This window comes from Heloderma suspectum, chromosome 2 (assembly GCF_057233095.1).
Source record: "Heloderma suspectum isolate Gila_16-S chromosome 2, 16-S_ref, whole genome shotgun sequence".
Classification (NCBI taxonomy): domain Eukaryota; kingdom Metazoa; phylum Chordata; class Lepidosauria; order Squamata; family Helodermatidae; genus Heloderma; species Heloderma suspectum.
Window position 1 is genome coordinate 397,484,316 of NC_139459.1, and position 17,038 is coordinate 397,501,353.

The 17,038-nt window shown below is 43.1% G+C and overlaps 1 protein-coding gene across 1 annotated transcript in view; it reads left to right on the plus strand.

Annotated features, from left to right (window-relative positions):
* The first annotated feature begins 2,334 nt into the window (after positions 1-2,334).
* LOC146356575 (vomeronasal type-2 receptor 26-like) overlaps positions 2,335-17,038 on the plus strand; it is a 36,936-nt gene continuing 22,232 nt past the window's right edge. Inside the window, exons 1-5 of the mRNA XM_084830194.1 lie at positions 2,335-2,499; positions 4,337-4,429; positions 8,132-8,229; positions 8,416-8,707; positions 15,115-15,870. Of these exons, the coding sequence (XP_084686320.1) occupies positions 2,335-2,499; positions 4,337-4,429; positions 8,132-8,229; positions 8,416-8,707; positions 15,115-15,870 (1,404 nt within the window). The remainder of the gene's footprint in view (positions 2,500-4,336; positions 4,430-8,131; positions 8,230-8,415; positions 8,708-15,114; positions 15,871-17,038) is intronic.

Sequence of the window (17,038 nt, forward strand, 5' to 3'; positions counted from 1 at the left end):
AAAAATACCAACAACATAATCACCACCTACAGTTTCCAACATTACAGTATTCTTTGGAGGACACAGCAACAACCACAAAAAGAAAAACAAAAATATAAAAAGGAAAGAGAAGGAAAGTGGAGAAAGAACAGGAAAACAAAGGGAACAAGAAAAAGTATTTTAAAAAAAGTTACATAAAAGGGTTAAATTTAAACTCCCTTACACATAAAATTCAATTATCACTCTACTTAAAAGATTATAGCTTTGCCAATATTACAATTCAGTACAGCCTAGGTGATCCATCTTATTTCAGTAACATATCATCAGCAAGGAAACAGTTATACAACTCTTTTCCCCTAGCCATAGAATGCTTTTCAACTAACATATAATGGTAAAGCTAAAATCAACCAGCCAAGAATATTATTCTTCTAAACATATTCTCAAAATAATAATACTACTAATAATAATAATTAAAAGAAAAAGAAGGAAATTATTAAGGACAAAAGGAAAAAAAGCAACAACAATCACTAGTATATTTTATACTATCTATATTTTAGATAGTATCATTTCTAAATATATATATGAGTGTGTATATCTGTATACACCAACAAACCAGAATTTTATATACAGTAAAGGTGTCCCCAACCAGTCGTGTCCGACTCTAGGGTGTGGTGCTCATCTCCATTTTTAAGCCGAAGAGCCAGCGCTGTCTGAAGACGCTTCCATGGTCATGTGGCTGGCATGACTGAACGCCGAGGTGCACGGAACGCTGTATGATATATATACAGTATATCATGTCTATTATTATTTAAAAAAGGAGATAAAAGAAAATGGAAGGGAAAAAAATGGATATATGTAAAAAATCGTCTCTGGCATACTGCCCGGATCTTGTAACCCAAAGAGACCAGCAAGCAATAATTGTTTATACATTCCGAGATCATGGGACTGAAGAAGATGTCTCCCGTGCTTTACCAACAAGCCAAGCTTCCACCATTTCATCATTTACAAACTTTTTCATCTGGCCTTCAAAGAGAATGCAAAATGTGGCAGGGTATTTTATGTGATATTGTAAATTCATTTGTCTTGCCTGGTTTCTCGTCTTAGTGAATTGCCTTCTTTTATCAGCAATTTCTTTAGTGTAATCTGCAAATAGCATAACTTTATCTTGTTTTGGCCCCCAAAGAAGATCTCCCCCCTCAACCTGGCATCTTCTGCATACAAAGCAGGTGCTGTACTGCTGAGCCCCATTCCCTTAAAAAAACAGCAACACAGATGTGCCAGGGCCCATCTCCTCCCAGCCCAAATCAAAGGCAGTGTTACACCTGCAAGAGAGCCGCCAGAGAGTAATTTCGGTTCATTCTTTGGTGCACACACTGAACAGTGATATGGCCTCTTGCCTGAGTGAATTCCTTGAAGCAAGTCAAGTTCTCTGCTGCGTCCGAATCGCTTTCCGCACTCAGAACATTGGTAGGGCTTCTTCCCTGTGTGGATGCTTTGATGAGCATAAAGGGAGTGCTTCCAGCTGAAGCTCCTTCCACACTTAGAGCAGGTATATGGCCTCTCCCCAGTGTGGATGTTATGATGAGAAGTAAGGCTGATGCTCTTTCCATACTTTGCATTGATATGACCTTCCTTCCTTCCTTCCTTCCTTCCTTCCTTCCTTCCTTCCTTCCTTCCTTCTTCCCTTCTTGTAATTTAATTCCTTCTTTCATTTGTGTAATTTATATGAAAAGTGAATCTTCTTTCTTTCTTTCTTTCTTTCTTTCTTTCTTTCTTTCTCTCTTGTAAATTAATACCTTTGATTGAACATTTTAAAAAAGCATCTCACTGATTAAAGTCTACACTTTCTCCATGTGTTGTGTAGTTGTACCACAAAGCATCAGTTTAAATGTTGATTAAAATGATGTAAAACAGAAATAATTGTAAGGAGTGGATACATGTGTGCATGGTTTCGTATGTGTGTGGTGTTGGCTATGGTAGCTGGTGATTATGGGAGTTGTACTGAAATAATAATAATAATAATAATAATAATAATAATAATAATAATACCTGGAAGGAACCGCCTTGGGGAACCTGATCTAATGTTAGAATGTTAGACTTCCTCAAACTGGGAAGCAGGGGATCAGGAATTATACCCTGGTTTAATTTTTTTTAAAGTCTATTTGATTGAGAATTACATAGCGATTATGATTCCAGATGGCACGTGCTCCACTCCTAGATGAAGAGACACTTGATCTCAACATTGACAGCGCTGAGACATAACCAGCATCATTTTCCTACTTTCCTCTTCCATTCTAGCTTCACTCTTTTCTGAGAAAGGTGGGGTTTTCTAGAACTTCCACGAATGGAGTGTATATGGACAGTGATGGGGAAATGACAGCCAACTTTGATATTTGGCTGAACTGGGTAGCGCCAGCCAATGACTTGATGGTTACAGTGAAAACTGAGTGTCTGGGAAGACAGGCAGCCCCAGGCCACAGCGTCATCTCTGACAAGGATGTCACTGTGCAGATGAAGCAGGTGAGGAAATCCCTGTGTCCAGATCTATACCATTTAAGCCCTGATATATTTCAGATGGAGGACGTGACTGCGTTTACATGACACACTAACAAATGATGGATGGTCGTTTGAAACAACCCACAGTGGGTTAGAGTGTTGTGCAACCCCAGACTGGTTATATCAGGGTGGGTCCTTTTTCCCAAACAACCCACCCTAAAAACCCATGGTCCATTGTAGGTCAGGATGGATGGATCTGTCTGTGCCCCTGCCAGTCTGCCGAAACCCTGCTGAATGCACTGTGTGAGCCACCGCACAATCCGTGAGCACCCGGTGAGTGCTGGTGGCCACCCGTTCTCTCTGTGAACCGCCGTTTTTCACAAAATGGCAGCTCACTGAGGGGTTGGGCAGGTGCCGGGCCCTTACAGACTCCGCTGCAGTTTGGCCAGAGGGTCCGGTAAGCATGGTGGCTCGGCAGGCGGGGTCCAGAAGGCCGAGCAGGGGAGTGTCCACCGGACTCCACCCTCCTCTCGGTCTCCCTTGACATCCCTAGTTGTAAGGCTTGCGTTACCTGCGATAGGTCACATATGGTCCAAACCAGAAACTATGTCATGAGCAGATAACACACAGGGAATCACAAAGTCAAAAGCTTATTCATCACAGGTGAGTAGATGAGTGCCCAGTCACAGCACTCCTAGCCCTTCTGATTCTCACATTTTGCTTTCTGTAGAGAAGTTCTCACCTTCTAGAGAGACGTTCTCAACTTGCACTAATGAGGATGTGTCAGAATTACCCATGAAAAACATACACGTTCTTTGAGATTACAACAGATATTTGTATGGAGAGAAAATATGAATTCAAATAATAGCCTTGAGAGAAGATTTTTATACAAATTTAGTTTACTTCTTAAATGAAAAATCAAATAACGTTATTGTATGTGGGCATAAAACACACACAGAAAATAAAAATAGAGACATCAAGAAAAAGAATGTTTTGAAAGCTTTTAAAGAATTTGTTAGAATTCTAAGAACTCTTAGGAATCCTTTCTAAGAATGTTCTTCAATTGAACCATGAAAATCTCTTTTGGCGTGATCTTCCTGATCTGTCCCAAAGACCCAAGATGTTCTGGTGGAATAACCTTCCCACTATTTGAATTTTCTATGTATTGATACTTTACAATGGGGGTGGGGACCTGTATATAGGGGCAGGTCAGATGATACCCCCATGGAGCCCTCTGCATGCCAGATGTCAGGTGCTGAAAAGCATCCACAGGCTGGATGACATCAGAGGGTGGGATTTCCCTTATCCTGCTGCTTGCCCCATATATTGGAAGCATCTCCTCCATCAGCAACCCCCAAGAGGAACTTGGAGACTGTTATCACCCCCCCCCCCGAACACACACACACTTTTGGGGGAAATTGAGCTAATTCACATTAGCACTTATGCTCATTAGCACAAGGGCGCAGTAGTGTTAATGTTCACTTGTGTTATTGTGAAATAGTGAACCCCTACCCACACAAAAGTCGAAAGCCAGTCGGCGAGGATTAGCACAATGCAATTCTGGTTTCAAAAAATCTGATTCTGTCCATTAGCAGAGGTGCCTCGTTGTCATACGAACCAGATTAGACAGGCACCAAGGCACCCTGAAGTGAAGCGGCTCCTCCATGAAGCGCCTCATCCGCCTCGCACATTCGGAGCTATTCATATGCCTTCTGAGCAGCCCAGACAGGCTGTCTCCAAAAGATATCAACTTTTGAAAGATCTCGTGGAAGGGCAGGAGGAGAAGGAGGGAGGGGGAAAGGTGAGAGGGAGGGAGAGAGTGCAGTTGGAGGGCAACTCCTGCCCTCGTGCCTGTGGGCAGTTGGTGGGCTGTGACAGGCAGCTGTTTCCCAGCAGAGGCTTCCCCGTTGGCTCCAGCAGCGGCAACACCCTTTCCTATGGCACAAGGGCCCAGGTAAAGAGCTGGGGGCTGGGTGGCATGTTTGGGGGGGGGAGCGGGATTTGGATGCCCGAATCCCGCTTTGGCTTCGAAGCCCCCCGATTCAGACCGCGCCGATTTGGGCCTGCCTCAGAAGCCCCGAAGCAGCTTCCAAGTTGGATCAGTGGGGTCCATACACAGTCCTAGATTTTAAGAAAGAAATAACTGTTTTAAATACTTCTAGTCCAGATAGGATGAGTGGACACGCCATGAGCTTGGGGAACTCTCTCGAAGTGCCCTCAACTCTCTGGAAAATAGATATAAACGATACTGCACTATTAATTAATTAATGTATTTATTTAATGTTCTTTTATGTTTTAAAAAGTATATCTCATCCTTCAAAAACTGTCCAAGCTTGGCATGTTTTTTTTTTTTTTTTTTTGGAGGGGAGGAGGATTTAACTTCATTAAAGTTCAGTCCAGTATTGCAGACATCTTTTTCTCCAGCTGCACACTGGAATATGAAGTTGCATGGCGAGTTTAGTCCATGACAGAGGCAACTGTTCCCTCTAGACAAAGAAAAATCATGTTGATTTAGTTTTCTTCTTTGGGAAAAGCTCCAGGGATCTCCCCAACAATTGCATTCAGCACCAACAACACAAACATCACAATCAAGTGCATGAAAAATACTGTAATTTATTGCACTGAGCATGAAAGGGAAAATGCATAAATACTTTGTGCACCACAGAGAGCTTGGGCTGTAGTTTAGGGCAGGCAGGGATGCTGCTGGTGTGAAGTTTAATATCAGCTCTTTTGGATCAGAAGCTCTGGCTGGTCTCTATGTGTATTAGCAAAGTCAGAAGGGAGATGACTATGGCAAGCACGCCTGGCACGATTCTACTATTACTGCTGCTATTTCTCCTGCTGCCCTGTGCAGCCTGGCAGAAAGCGAAATGCACATTGAATTTAATGGGCGATCTATATAATCCTTGCAATTATTACCGATCAGGAGACTACGTCATTAGTGGGATCTTACCTGTGTTGAATGCTGTGATCTTCCCAACCTTCTTCTTCTCCCCTCCTTCAATCTTCATTAAAGTGTAAGTAATTGATCAGTGACAGATGTCACGCTTCTCCACCCAGTTCTGATTTAATAAGTGTACTGAAAAGGGGCAATGGGTACTTCATTGCCTCTAGCCTCGTTCAATCCCGGTTCCTTCCCGTATTCGCCCTGTTTTGCTTATAGGACTATGATGCTGGAACAGTATGAATGAACACTTGGGCACCTTCTAGAATCCATATCCTGCTATTTCCATGCACAGCATCTGGTGACGATTTTGAACACTGAAAAATGTGATCAGACCAAAGAGTGGGCTCCCTCCCCCGCCCAGGCATAGCTGTTACCCCAAATAGCAAAGCCCTGCTTGGCTTTTAAAAACTTGAGCCTGGAAGTAACTGAAGGTTGTTCTTAAGTGCATCATCCCTCACATAAGATAGCAAATTGTGCTGCATGTCTTTGTGTTGCAGCCATAGAGTAGAGACATAGGAAGCAATCTCATACCAGCTCAGACATTATGTCTATGTAGTCCCAGGACTGTCTGCTCTGGTGGGCAGTGGGTCTCCAGGGTGGCCCGTGGGGTGTCTCCCATTATCACCTTCTGCCTTATCCTCTCTCGCCCCCCCCCCAATGCCTGTAGAAAATGAAGTGAGATGGTTTCCATATTTGCAGAAAGGTGAGCAGAAATTCCTTTGGTGCAGTTTCTCTCTACAGGGAGGTGCACTGATGGAGAAGTTGCACTTTTCACACAAGCATTAATGATGGAGGGGAGAAAAAAAAATCAGGCAATACCAAAGGGGTAGATTCATGGTTATGTCAATGAATAGAGGTGTGTGTGTGTGTGTGTGTGTGTGTGTCTAGGCGACGTACAATACTAATAACAAGTTTACATAATCAACTGGAAAAAGAAAAGAAAAACATAACAACTACACTGCTCTAAAAAACCCTAACCCAACCCAAATGCCCACCTGAACGGCCAGTTTTTTAAACCCTGATGGAAGCTCACTTCATAGTATTTTATATATGTATGTATGTATATATATTTCTAGCTAAACATTATGGCTCCTGCCCTCATCGGTAGCTGTGCTGTTAAATGGATACCAGGAGTTGCAGGTTGGACTGCCTGGAAATGAAAGTTCCTCTCAGGGGAAAAAACAGAGGCATGACTCCTGTTATGATGCTTACCAACAGCCTTTCTGATTTGCAGTTGCTTCCATAGAGCAAACCAAAGGACACTGACATGCTTGAGAAAAAGGGACATGTCTGGATCTGCACAGGCAGAACTCTTTGTCCAAAGGGCCTTGAGCTGGGGGACGATTCATAAGCATTATACTAGCCGTGCCTCTTTTTCCCCCCTAAGGAACGTCCATCTCCACTCCAGGCATTCCAAACTGCCACTCTTGGTCTCCATTTAACAGCACCGCTACTGATGATGGCAGAAGCCAAAATGTTTAGCGGAACATATATGGTTTTTTGTTTTTTGTTTTAAAAAACCCTCTGTTGTTAGTCTTCCTATCTTTCATGCACACATGCACATATTCATGTTCAGTGGTCTAGTGTTAAATGTTGAAGTGCTGTTTCCACATACAGAGTCCAAAGTGCTGCCAGCTGTGTTGACCCGTCTCTCTCTCTCTCTCTCTCTCTTTCTCTCCCATGCTCTGTGTGTGTTGTTAGTCTTCCTATCTTTCACACACACACACACACACACAACTTTCAGTGGTCTACTGGTATATCTTGAAGTGCAATTCCCATTTCCATGCTCCCATGTGGAGCTCTCTCTCTCTCTCTTTCTCTCGGAGTGTTATGCGTATACATATCAAATCTCCGAAGAGTACCAGTAAATAGCATAATACCCAATTTATTAAGATCAGCAGGCAGGCAGAGAAGAGTGAGCTGACAATGGACAGTGTAGTGGTTAGCATGCTGGAGAGACCTGGGTTCCCATCCCTGGGCTGCCCTGGGTTCACCAGGTGGCGCTGGGCAAGTCACTGACTGAGCCTAGCCTACCTCACAGGGTTATTATGAGCATAAAAGATGTGTGTGGGTGGTGGGGGAAGTAAACCACACCCGTGTGAGATACAAATGTGGAAACATTAAAGCATGATGGAGGACACAGCCTGCCATTCTCATGAGGCTCACTGTGAATGGTTTATAACAGACTGTAGAACACTGATGTTACTTGCTAACCTTTCATGTAAGGAACAGACACCTTCTTGCATAAAAAGACATGGAAAGTGCAGGAGAGGCTCTTGCCAGATGAATTCATGAATACAGCATACAGGAAAATCCATGGTGGAGGACACGTGTACAAAGCCAGGCTTCTCTTATCACTTCCCCTCTAACAACAGGCAGCACAGAGTCACAGGAAACATACGAACTCACTCAGAATCACACACAGCAACAGGGGAGACACACGGCTCATTGTTTCATTCAGACAAGGGCATGGGAGGTGCAGAAAAGCAGACAGAGAGATGGGGGTGTTTACGAGCCACTCCACCCCCAATGCTACTGAGGAAAGAGGGGGAGACAACTTGCCCCCAAACAGCATTACTACCACCACTCGTGATTTTTCTTTTTCCAGAATCAGGGGAAAAGGTTTATCTCAAAGTCAACCAGCTGGTTCTGATGTCCACCAGGAGCAGGTCCTTTGTAAATCAAATGGTTCTTAATTGCCCATTCAAGACTAAGCCACCTCAAAATATCCTGCGCCACAACAGGGATAGCGTCAATATCTTGTTGCTGGGGGAATCCATCCTCTCCCTGCCCCAAGCTACTGTGAGGTTTGTAGCTGCGCTCAGAGTAAATGGGGAAGCTATTAAGCTTCTGGATCTGACCTAGTATGAGTTCTAAGAAGAGGCTCGAGAACTTTGCATTTCCTAGATATCCCCTTCCAAGTTACAGAATCAGGAATCTCACATTCTTTACTAAACAGAGGATGACAATGTGGCCCATATGTTTTGCTGCAGAAGAGCAGATATAATTTATTCCCATGACTTGGCCTTCTATTTTGCCATCCATGAGATCAACCAGAATCCCAGCCTCTTACCCAACATCACTCTGGGCTACAATGTCTACGAGAACTATTACAATGCAAGGATCACATATGATGCCATGCTAGATCTGCTGTCTCCTGGACAAAATAACATTCCGAACTACAGTTGTGGAAAACAGAAGGAGCTGCTGGCTGTTCTAGAAGGTGCGGATTCCGAAATCTCCATCCATATTTCAACCATGTTGGACATTTACAAAATCCCACAGGTAGGAAAAGAGGGGGTGAAGTCTAAATGCTCTTTGCTTTAAAAGGCCTTCATCTGTCTGGGTGGGGGTGGGGGTGGAATGTGACCGTTTGTCTCTAGTTTTATGTGACCTTTGAGCACCTTTGTATTAAATAATAATGGCACCATTTCCTGGAAGAAAGGCAGGGTCTTAACAACAACAGCAACTTTTCTCTTTATCAGTGTATACATATGACATTAAATTTCCCTCTCCAAATAACAAATACTGACCTTTGGCAGAGACCAGAGGAGAAAGAAGAGGACCACTGTATTGTATATGGAGAAAATAGAAGACAATGACCTTCTAGGATGTCCGGAGGCTGAATTGTTCTGCGTGGCCTGATTATGCAAACTTCTTTTTTTAAATACTTTTTATTTATTTTTGTCTTTATAAATGAAATAAACAATACCAACAATCTGATCAATAACTACAATTTCCCAACAATACAATATTCTTAGGAGGACACAACAATAACGAAAAGGAGAAGAAAGGGGAAAAAAGAGAGAAAAGAAAAGAATAGAAAAGAAAAGAAAAGAAAAGAAAAGAAAAAGGATTTTTTTCTTTTTTAAAGGGTTAAATTTAAACTCCAATACACACAGGCTTCAGATCCCATTCTACTTTAAAAATTATATCTATAACATTAACAATATTAAAATTTAATAATCAACCTTACATTTCAATATCATATCATCAGTCTTATAGCAAGGAAAAGCAAAGGTGTCCCCAACCAGTTGTGTCCGACTCTAGTGTGGTGTTCATCTCCATTTCTAAGCTGAAGAGCCAGCACTGTCTGAAGACACTTCCGTGGTCATGTGGCCGGCATGACTGAACACCAAGGTGCACGGAACGCTGTTACCTTTCCCGCCGAAGTGGTACCTATTTATCTACTTGCAATTTCTTGCTTTCGAACTGCTACGCTGGCAGGAGCTGGGACTGAAGATGGGAGCTCATTCCGTCACGCGGCACTCGGGTCTCGAACTGCTGTCCTGCTGACCTTCCGGTCTGCAGTTCAGCGTCTCTTAACTCATTCCCAGTAACCATATATTGCCCTTAAGTTAGAATATAATAGTAATAATAAAGCCTAACCGTTTAACCAACCAAAAATCTTACTAAGTAGTGTTATAGTAATGATAATAATGATAATAATAAAAATGAAATTAAAAAGGATAAATAACAATAATAACAAATCAATAATAAATTTATAATGTCATATAATAATAAAACTGGGAAGAAACCTTACAACAGTCCGTAATACATTTTACTGATTATGCAAACTTGTAATGCTAAATGAGCATATTACTTTTGATTTCTTTCCAAAAGGCCTTTATTTTCCAATTAGGGTGATTCTGTCTATATTACTTAGGCTGAACTCCTATGCATACTCATCAGGGAGAAAGCTGAACTTATTGGGAGTTAAAATATTGTTCTGATTTTGTTAACTGAATTCCTTACATGGTATGTAACCTTTAAGATATTATTTCCATGTTGTTGTTTTTTGGTGTGTGAGAGAATTCAGAAGAGCTTTAGCTTATTCTGAAGGCTTTGGGGGGATTATAGTATTATGTTCAGTTCAGTGATGAAAAACAAACAAACAGCCACCTGCTGGTTTAAGACCAGGGTTAGGGCTTTTCTCATGTTTGCTCAGGTTCCACAAAACAGGAAATCAGAAGCTTAAGGTAATGCCTTAACCAATATGCCCCGTGATCAGTAATGATGTTGTGCAATAACACAAATTGTGCTTGCTTACAACATGCCCTCCACACACCCACACTTGTCTTTCAGACCTAAATACACACAGGGAAGATGGAGTGCCTGGGACCAATAAAGATTCCCCCTGTTGTCCTGGTCCTTATGAAGCAGTAGAGCCTTACTGGCCTGGTTTGCACATAACAAGAAGCCACTATGGATGCATTTCCCTGAGAGGTTCTCATTGTGGTTGCCGATGCCAAGTTTAATATTTGCACCACAGCAGGGGTGTGCTGTGGTTTGTTGTTACATGTGAACCCAGTGAGGGTGAGTTGTTGGGTTGGCTGACAAGCCACTCACAGCCCTAAAGAGCCCACAGGTTCTAGGGGGCTTGTCAACAACCCCAACAACCCAAACTCATTGGGTTCACTATGCATGCTCCCATCTTGGCTCGAATATTCAAAATGGCTGCCACCATGACAAGAATCCTTGTTGGGAAATTCCCCCATGTTGGCTTCCCATTATGTGTGAACCAGTCAGTGTGTCTGAACTAAGTTGGGAGGAAAGGAACTGTTCAAAAACAGCTACTACAGGTCATGGTATTGCTAGAGGAATCCTTCTGTGAGGTGACCCACGCCTGTTTGGTTTTTTCCGCCTCTTTTTACCAGTCAACACAGTGACTTGTCTTTACTCAGCTCTGTGCCATGGCAACAAATCACTTGCTCTTGACACATTCCTAAGCTGATCCTGGCTCCAGCCTAGAAACCCTTGAGTTGCAGTTTGTTTAACTGCAAAGTTAAACATGTGATAATCCCCCTCCCCCTAGTGCACACACTTTCTCACAAAATAACAAATTAATAGGAAAACATTTATATACATCATAGATGTCACCTTTGGATTCCACTTTTCCCCAAGGGAGGTACAATTAAAAAGTCCTGATGAAGGGAATCAGACCTGCCAAGTTCTTTGTTTTCTTTTCAAGTAAATGTAGATTTCTCTAACCACTGTATCTTAGTCCCTTTAGTAGAACTCAAGGAGTGCTGCCAAGTCCTATCAATGCACATAGTTGTTCATCTGTCTCATCCCAAACATCTCATGCAGAAAGAAAGCACTACTGAGCATGCCTGGGTTTATTGTTAGTCCCATTGACTATCATTACACAGGGAGAGGGAGCAGGGGGGGGGGAGGGAGGGAGGGAGGGAGGGAGAGAGAGAGAGAGAGAGAGAGTTTCCCATCAACTCCTATTCAAGAAGAGAAAGCCATAATGTTTTAAGTTTAAAACCATCTGGTCTGTTCAGGAAATGTGACTACAAAGTGGTCACCAATGCTAGCTTGTTTTTTAAGAGCAACTTTTGCCAGGAAGAGGTTTTGTTTTGGTTCCTTGCTTTTAGCCTTTAAAGTTCTCTGTCTCTCTCAACATTTCACCAAATCGTCAGGGTTGGGGTCCCATTCCACCTTATCTGTGCTTCTCAGGGGTGGGAGAGATGTCCCCTGCCTCCTGGGCATCTTTCTCAGTATGCACTGGAATTCCCCACGCCACTGCAACAAGCTTTATGTTATACTGGATGGATGGACAGATCGATGGACAGATGGATAGATATGCAGACATTTATTTATTTATTTATTTATTTATCATATGACACATTTACATCACATTACAATAGAAACATAGAGCATAATAAATATGAAATGTAAAATATAAAATATAGACAGGAATATTACAAACGCATGTCTAGGTTACAGATATAGTTTTTTACTTCTGTTGTCACAGTCAGGAAATCGGCAAAGTCTCCACTGTAGGCTCAGTTGTGACACTCTGTCACTATATGTTGAATAGTTTGTTTTTCAGCCCCACAATCACAATCTGATGATGTTGTTTTGCCCCATTTTTAAAGGGCATCTGCACATCTACCATGACCCGTGTGAATTTGGTTCAAGGTTGTCCATATCGCACGGGGCTGGTCAAATCCAGGTGGTTTTCCCAAAATGCAGGGCAAGCTTCGGCATTGTGGGGGGCAGTTTCCTAGCCAATGTTGTTTCCATATGTTGTGGATATTGAAATCATCTTCTAGAAGAGCTTTAGCGGTAGAAATGGCTGGATGTCTCCATCTTAACCTGTTTTGCTCCAAGTAGGTTACATCATTTAATATTGGTAGCTAGAGATTGTCAATAATCTTCCAGTATTCTTGAAGGAGGGCGCTCTTTCATCTTGCATCTGGAGGTGGTATATGGCTCAAAACAGGCAGCCAGTATGTGGGAGTAGATCGTATCATCCCACTAACAATACACATTGACTCATGCGGTTGTGTATCGATCTTTCTCGTGCGTGGACTATTAAGCCACACTGGGGCACAGTACTCTGCTGCTGAGTAAACCAGACCGAGTGCGGTCATTCTCAGCGTATCCGCTGTTGAGCCCCAGCTAGTGCCGCATAGTTTGTGTAGAATGTTATTTCTGCTTCTCAGTTTGGCAGCAGTCTTCATCAAGTGTTCTTTATAGGAAAGTGCCCTATCCAGTGTGACGCCAAGATATTTGGGATGCATGTTGTGATTGAGCTGGTTTCCCTTAAATTGAACGTTGAGCTCTCTGCCTGCTGATCTATTACAAAGGTGGAAGCATGTTACTTCCGTCTTTGTTGGATTGGGCTGTAACCTCCACTTACAGAAATATTTATCCAGTATGTCTAGATCAGAAGTGAGGACATCTTCAGTTGATATGCAGACAGCTATAGTAAGACAGAAGATGAGAAGGTGGTGTCATAGCCAGAGAGGTGGCCAATGGCCCTGGCTGACTTGTCTGAGCTTTCTTGTATTGCTTGAGGAATCCTCCTGTGAGTTGACCCATGCTTATTTTTTGCTGACATCAATAGCTGGCAGGATGGGTTACACACTGCAAGGTAGGGATTTCCTCTAATGCAGCAATGCTGAGCATGCTGCTGCTGCTAGTGACTTGCAATATGGTTCTTGTTGCTGTATTTCCAGCAACAATTATGAGTTTGCCAGTCATGACAAAGTTTTGAAAATAATACACCCATTTCAGAGATTTTTGAGAGACACCAAGAAAAGGTTCATCTTGGCAGTGTGGGGTGGGGAATATATTGATTCTGAGCAGGGATAGATTGCTTGATTATTCATATTGCATTATATTAGTTATTTTATTTTATATTTATATTTTAATCAGGTCATGGGATTTCTTATTAGTGATTGTTGACATTCTTTGGGTATAGGTGTGTGCACGTGTGTCTGTGTGTGTGCACTGTCTGTTTCTATGTTTGTTTGTAAACTGTTTTTATATTATGTGCAATATTGCATTTCAGAGGTTTTTAATCTTTGTTAACTGCCGAGAGCTTTGGCTATTAGGAGATACAGACACGTAATAAATGAAAGGAAAGGAAATATTACAGTGCATTTCTAGGATAATGTCTTTTCCCCTCTAAAGGGGACTTACCTAGAGTATGAAGTTAGACAACTGAGCTCACATGCCTTAGCCCACGCCTCTTTTATGTTCCAAAGTTGTGTTGGGGGGATGAATCTTGAAGCAAAGGAGTAGTATGCAGGAAGAGGGTACTGAACCTTTCCACTTATCACTGATCTGTTCCTCCACCCCCCAACCCGGATTCCTCTGGAGCGGCTCTGCTCTGCGAGGATTCTGCGGAGCCACCCAGCTTGAGGGCCGCTTACCTGGACCCGTTCACCTCCGCGCCGATCCCTATGTTGCTTAAAAAATGGCGATTGGCAGGATGTGCCCAAAGACTCATACGGGTCCGGTTAAGCCTAAAGCCGAGTGCCGTTCTGAGGGGAATCCTCCTGGAGCGGAAGTAAGTGGGGCTGTTCCGCTATGGATTCTGGAGGTCAGATTCCAAAGGATCCAGCCTCATTTGAATCCACGGTGGATTTCTCAGACATCCCTACCCCCAACCCATTCTATCCCAACTGAGCATCTCAGATTCAAAAGCAACCTCAAATATCTTGCAGGATGCCTGCTGGTGGAAATCTCAAACTGATGGTGGATTTCTCTAGCAATACACTAAGGTTGAAATGCTTCATAGAGCAAGATATTACCAGGACAATGTGGGGTATCTTTCCCGGTCCCGTACACTCCATCTTTGCTGGCCCACTTATAGCTTCTTTCTAACTACAACACCTAAGCTGTTTTATCCACAGCAGGCAACACAAGTTCCAGAGTAACTGCAGTACATGTCCTGGTGGAAATTTCAATGTGGTAGAGAGAATGAATATTTCTTCCTTTCATGCCCCCAACCCATTCCATCCTAACTCAGGTTACCAGGACAATACTGTCACTGATTGGAGACTGCTGGGTTGAATGCAGCCCTCATCTGGCAACTAGAGTGGCCATTCACCAAGGCTCACCATTTCTCCCCTCCCTCCTCCTCCTCACCCTCTCCCTGATCTTTCACTAGTTGATACATTTTAGAGACAGGCTGCCTGAGCTTCAGAATGGCTTCAGAATAGCTCCAAATCTCTCAGGTGCATCGAGGGGCCTCTGTGCTATTCTGACCCACTTTGGAGCTCAGCAAAGCCTCCCCCCGAAGCACCCAAATTTGCTTAGGGATTCAGGATTTGGACCAAAGCAGTGCCCAGACCTATTCACAAGCATTCCACTAGTTGTTAATAACTTTAGATCAACAGATTTCTGAGCTTTGCCTTGAAAAACAAAACTTTAACTTCTTTCATTCCTTCTAGGTTAGTTATAGTTTTGTCTCCCATGATCTTAAGGATAAATCCCAGTTCCCTTTTTTCTACCGCATGGTCCCAAAAGACGAATATCTGTACCTGGGGATGGTCAAACTGCTCCTGCATTTCAGATGGAATTGGATCGGTCTCTTTGCTCCAGAGAATGACAACGGAGAAAAGTTCATGCAGATGCTGACACCTTTGCTCACCAGGCATGGCATCTGTGTTGCCATCTCAAAAAGAATCCCAGAACTAATTACATATCAAGTGGACATTATCATTGGTTCTACCCTCATATGGAGACAAGTCAAGGTATTTGTTTACTATGCAGAGACTCGCTCTTTATATAATGGCATATTCCTTCTAACCCAAATACTGGCAGACTTGGTAGAACCCACTGAAGGCAAAGTCTGGATTACAACTGCATTGTGGGACATCACTTCGGCATTGTCCAGCAGTAGGTTATATTTCCAGCACATCCATTGGTTCTTTTCCTTCTCAATCCAGACCGTCTATAGGCCAAAACATAATGATTTTGATCCGCATGACATCCTGAATTTTTGGAAGGAAGCCTTTCACTGTTCATATTCAAAGCATGCTTTGTCCGTAAAAGGCCGGGAAAAATGTGAACAGAAAAAGACTTTTCCCCTGGATGTGCTTGAACCGAGTCTGTCTCGAGAGAACTACAATGTTTACAGAAGTGTCCAGGCCGTGGCACGTGTCTTGCATGCTGCATTCTTCTCCAGATCCAAGCAGAGGGTGATGGTGGGTGGACCCAGGCTGGATTTTCAAAGGCTACAACCATGGCAGGTATTCCATTTCCAAGGCAGATATTGCTACTGAAAATTATGGCATGTCTCAATTACAAAATCATTACTTCCTGAATCAAACTCTGAGAAGATTTCAAGGACAGTGGCCTGGTGAAATGCAATGTTGGTTCCTGAGGCTCCTTTTTCAGGACCACTCTTTGGCCTCCCTCTCAAGGTTTTGCAGACCATCTGTAAATAGCTCTGTGACCCACCCCCATTAAACGAGGTGGACCTCTTCTTCTCACTGACACTGGCTCCTTTGTGTCTCTAAACTTCACTGCATCTACATAAGTGTTTCCTTAGGGGGTGGCAGAAGCAGCAATGGGGTCTCCTGGGGGCCGATGGTGCCCTGCTATGAGTTCTCTATGTTGTCTTGCCATGCTTATATGGAGATACAGATTGGATGTCATAATGGTGTTCTGTTCCAGGTGGTTAGTCTCAGTCCATCAATTTCCTAAGGTGATTTATTGCTTGTGATGTAAAATGTAATACCCCTGCTTTTTATTTACACAATGTAAATATTTTGTCTGCTTCTCATAAGCAGTGCCCAAATCTACCAACCAAAGTAATTTGCCTCAGTTTCCTTAATGGCAGAACCAGTTCCAGTGTCCAGAATTCTTCTCAGGGTGCAAAATGAAATTGATCTCTCTGGTAGTGCTGAGCCTTTTGGCTCAAATGTGGGGGGGAAAGGTAAAGAAAGAAAGAAAAAGGACACCATTCTCCCTCAAATGTTGGGGGCAAACAAGTCCAAAGTCAGTGTGGGGGCAAAACTCAGTGGACTTTCTCCCAGTGGCTTCTGCCAATTTCCTTTCTCCAGAGCTCCTCGGACCAACACTCTGTGATAATGTATACTGCTTTCGAGGCAGGGGAGTTTGGCCACCGTTTTCCGTTAGGGGCTCCAGAAACTAACAGTATTTTTGCACACTACCCTGTGAACATAGACCTGACCCATCCCCCCATCAGCCCAAATTCCCCCAGCCCACTGCCTGCAAAAGGGGTGGTGCATTGAGGGGAATTTTTACTTATTCATAAATTAGTAAATACACTTAACACACTTTCTCAGCTGTGTTAAGTCTATAATCCCCATTATCTCTCGCTAGCATGTGCAATGGTTGTCCTAGCTG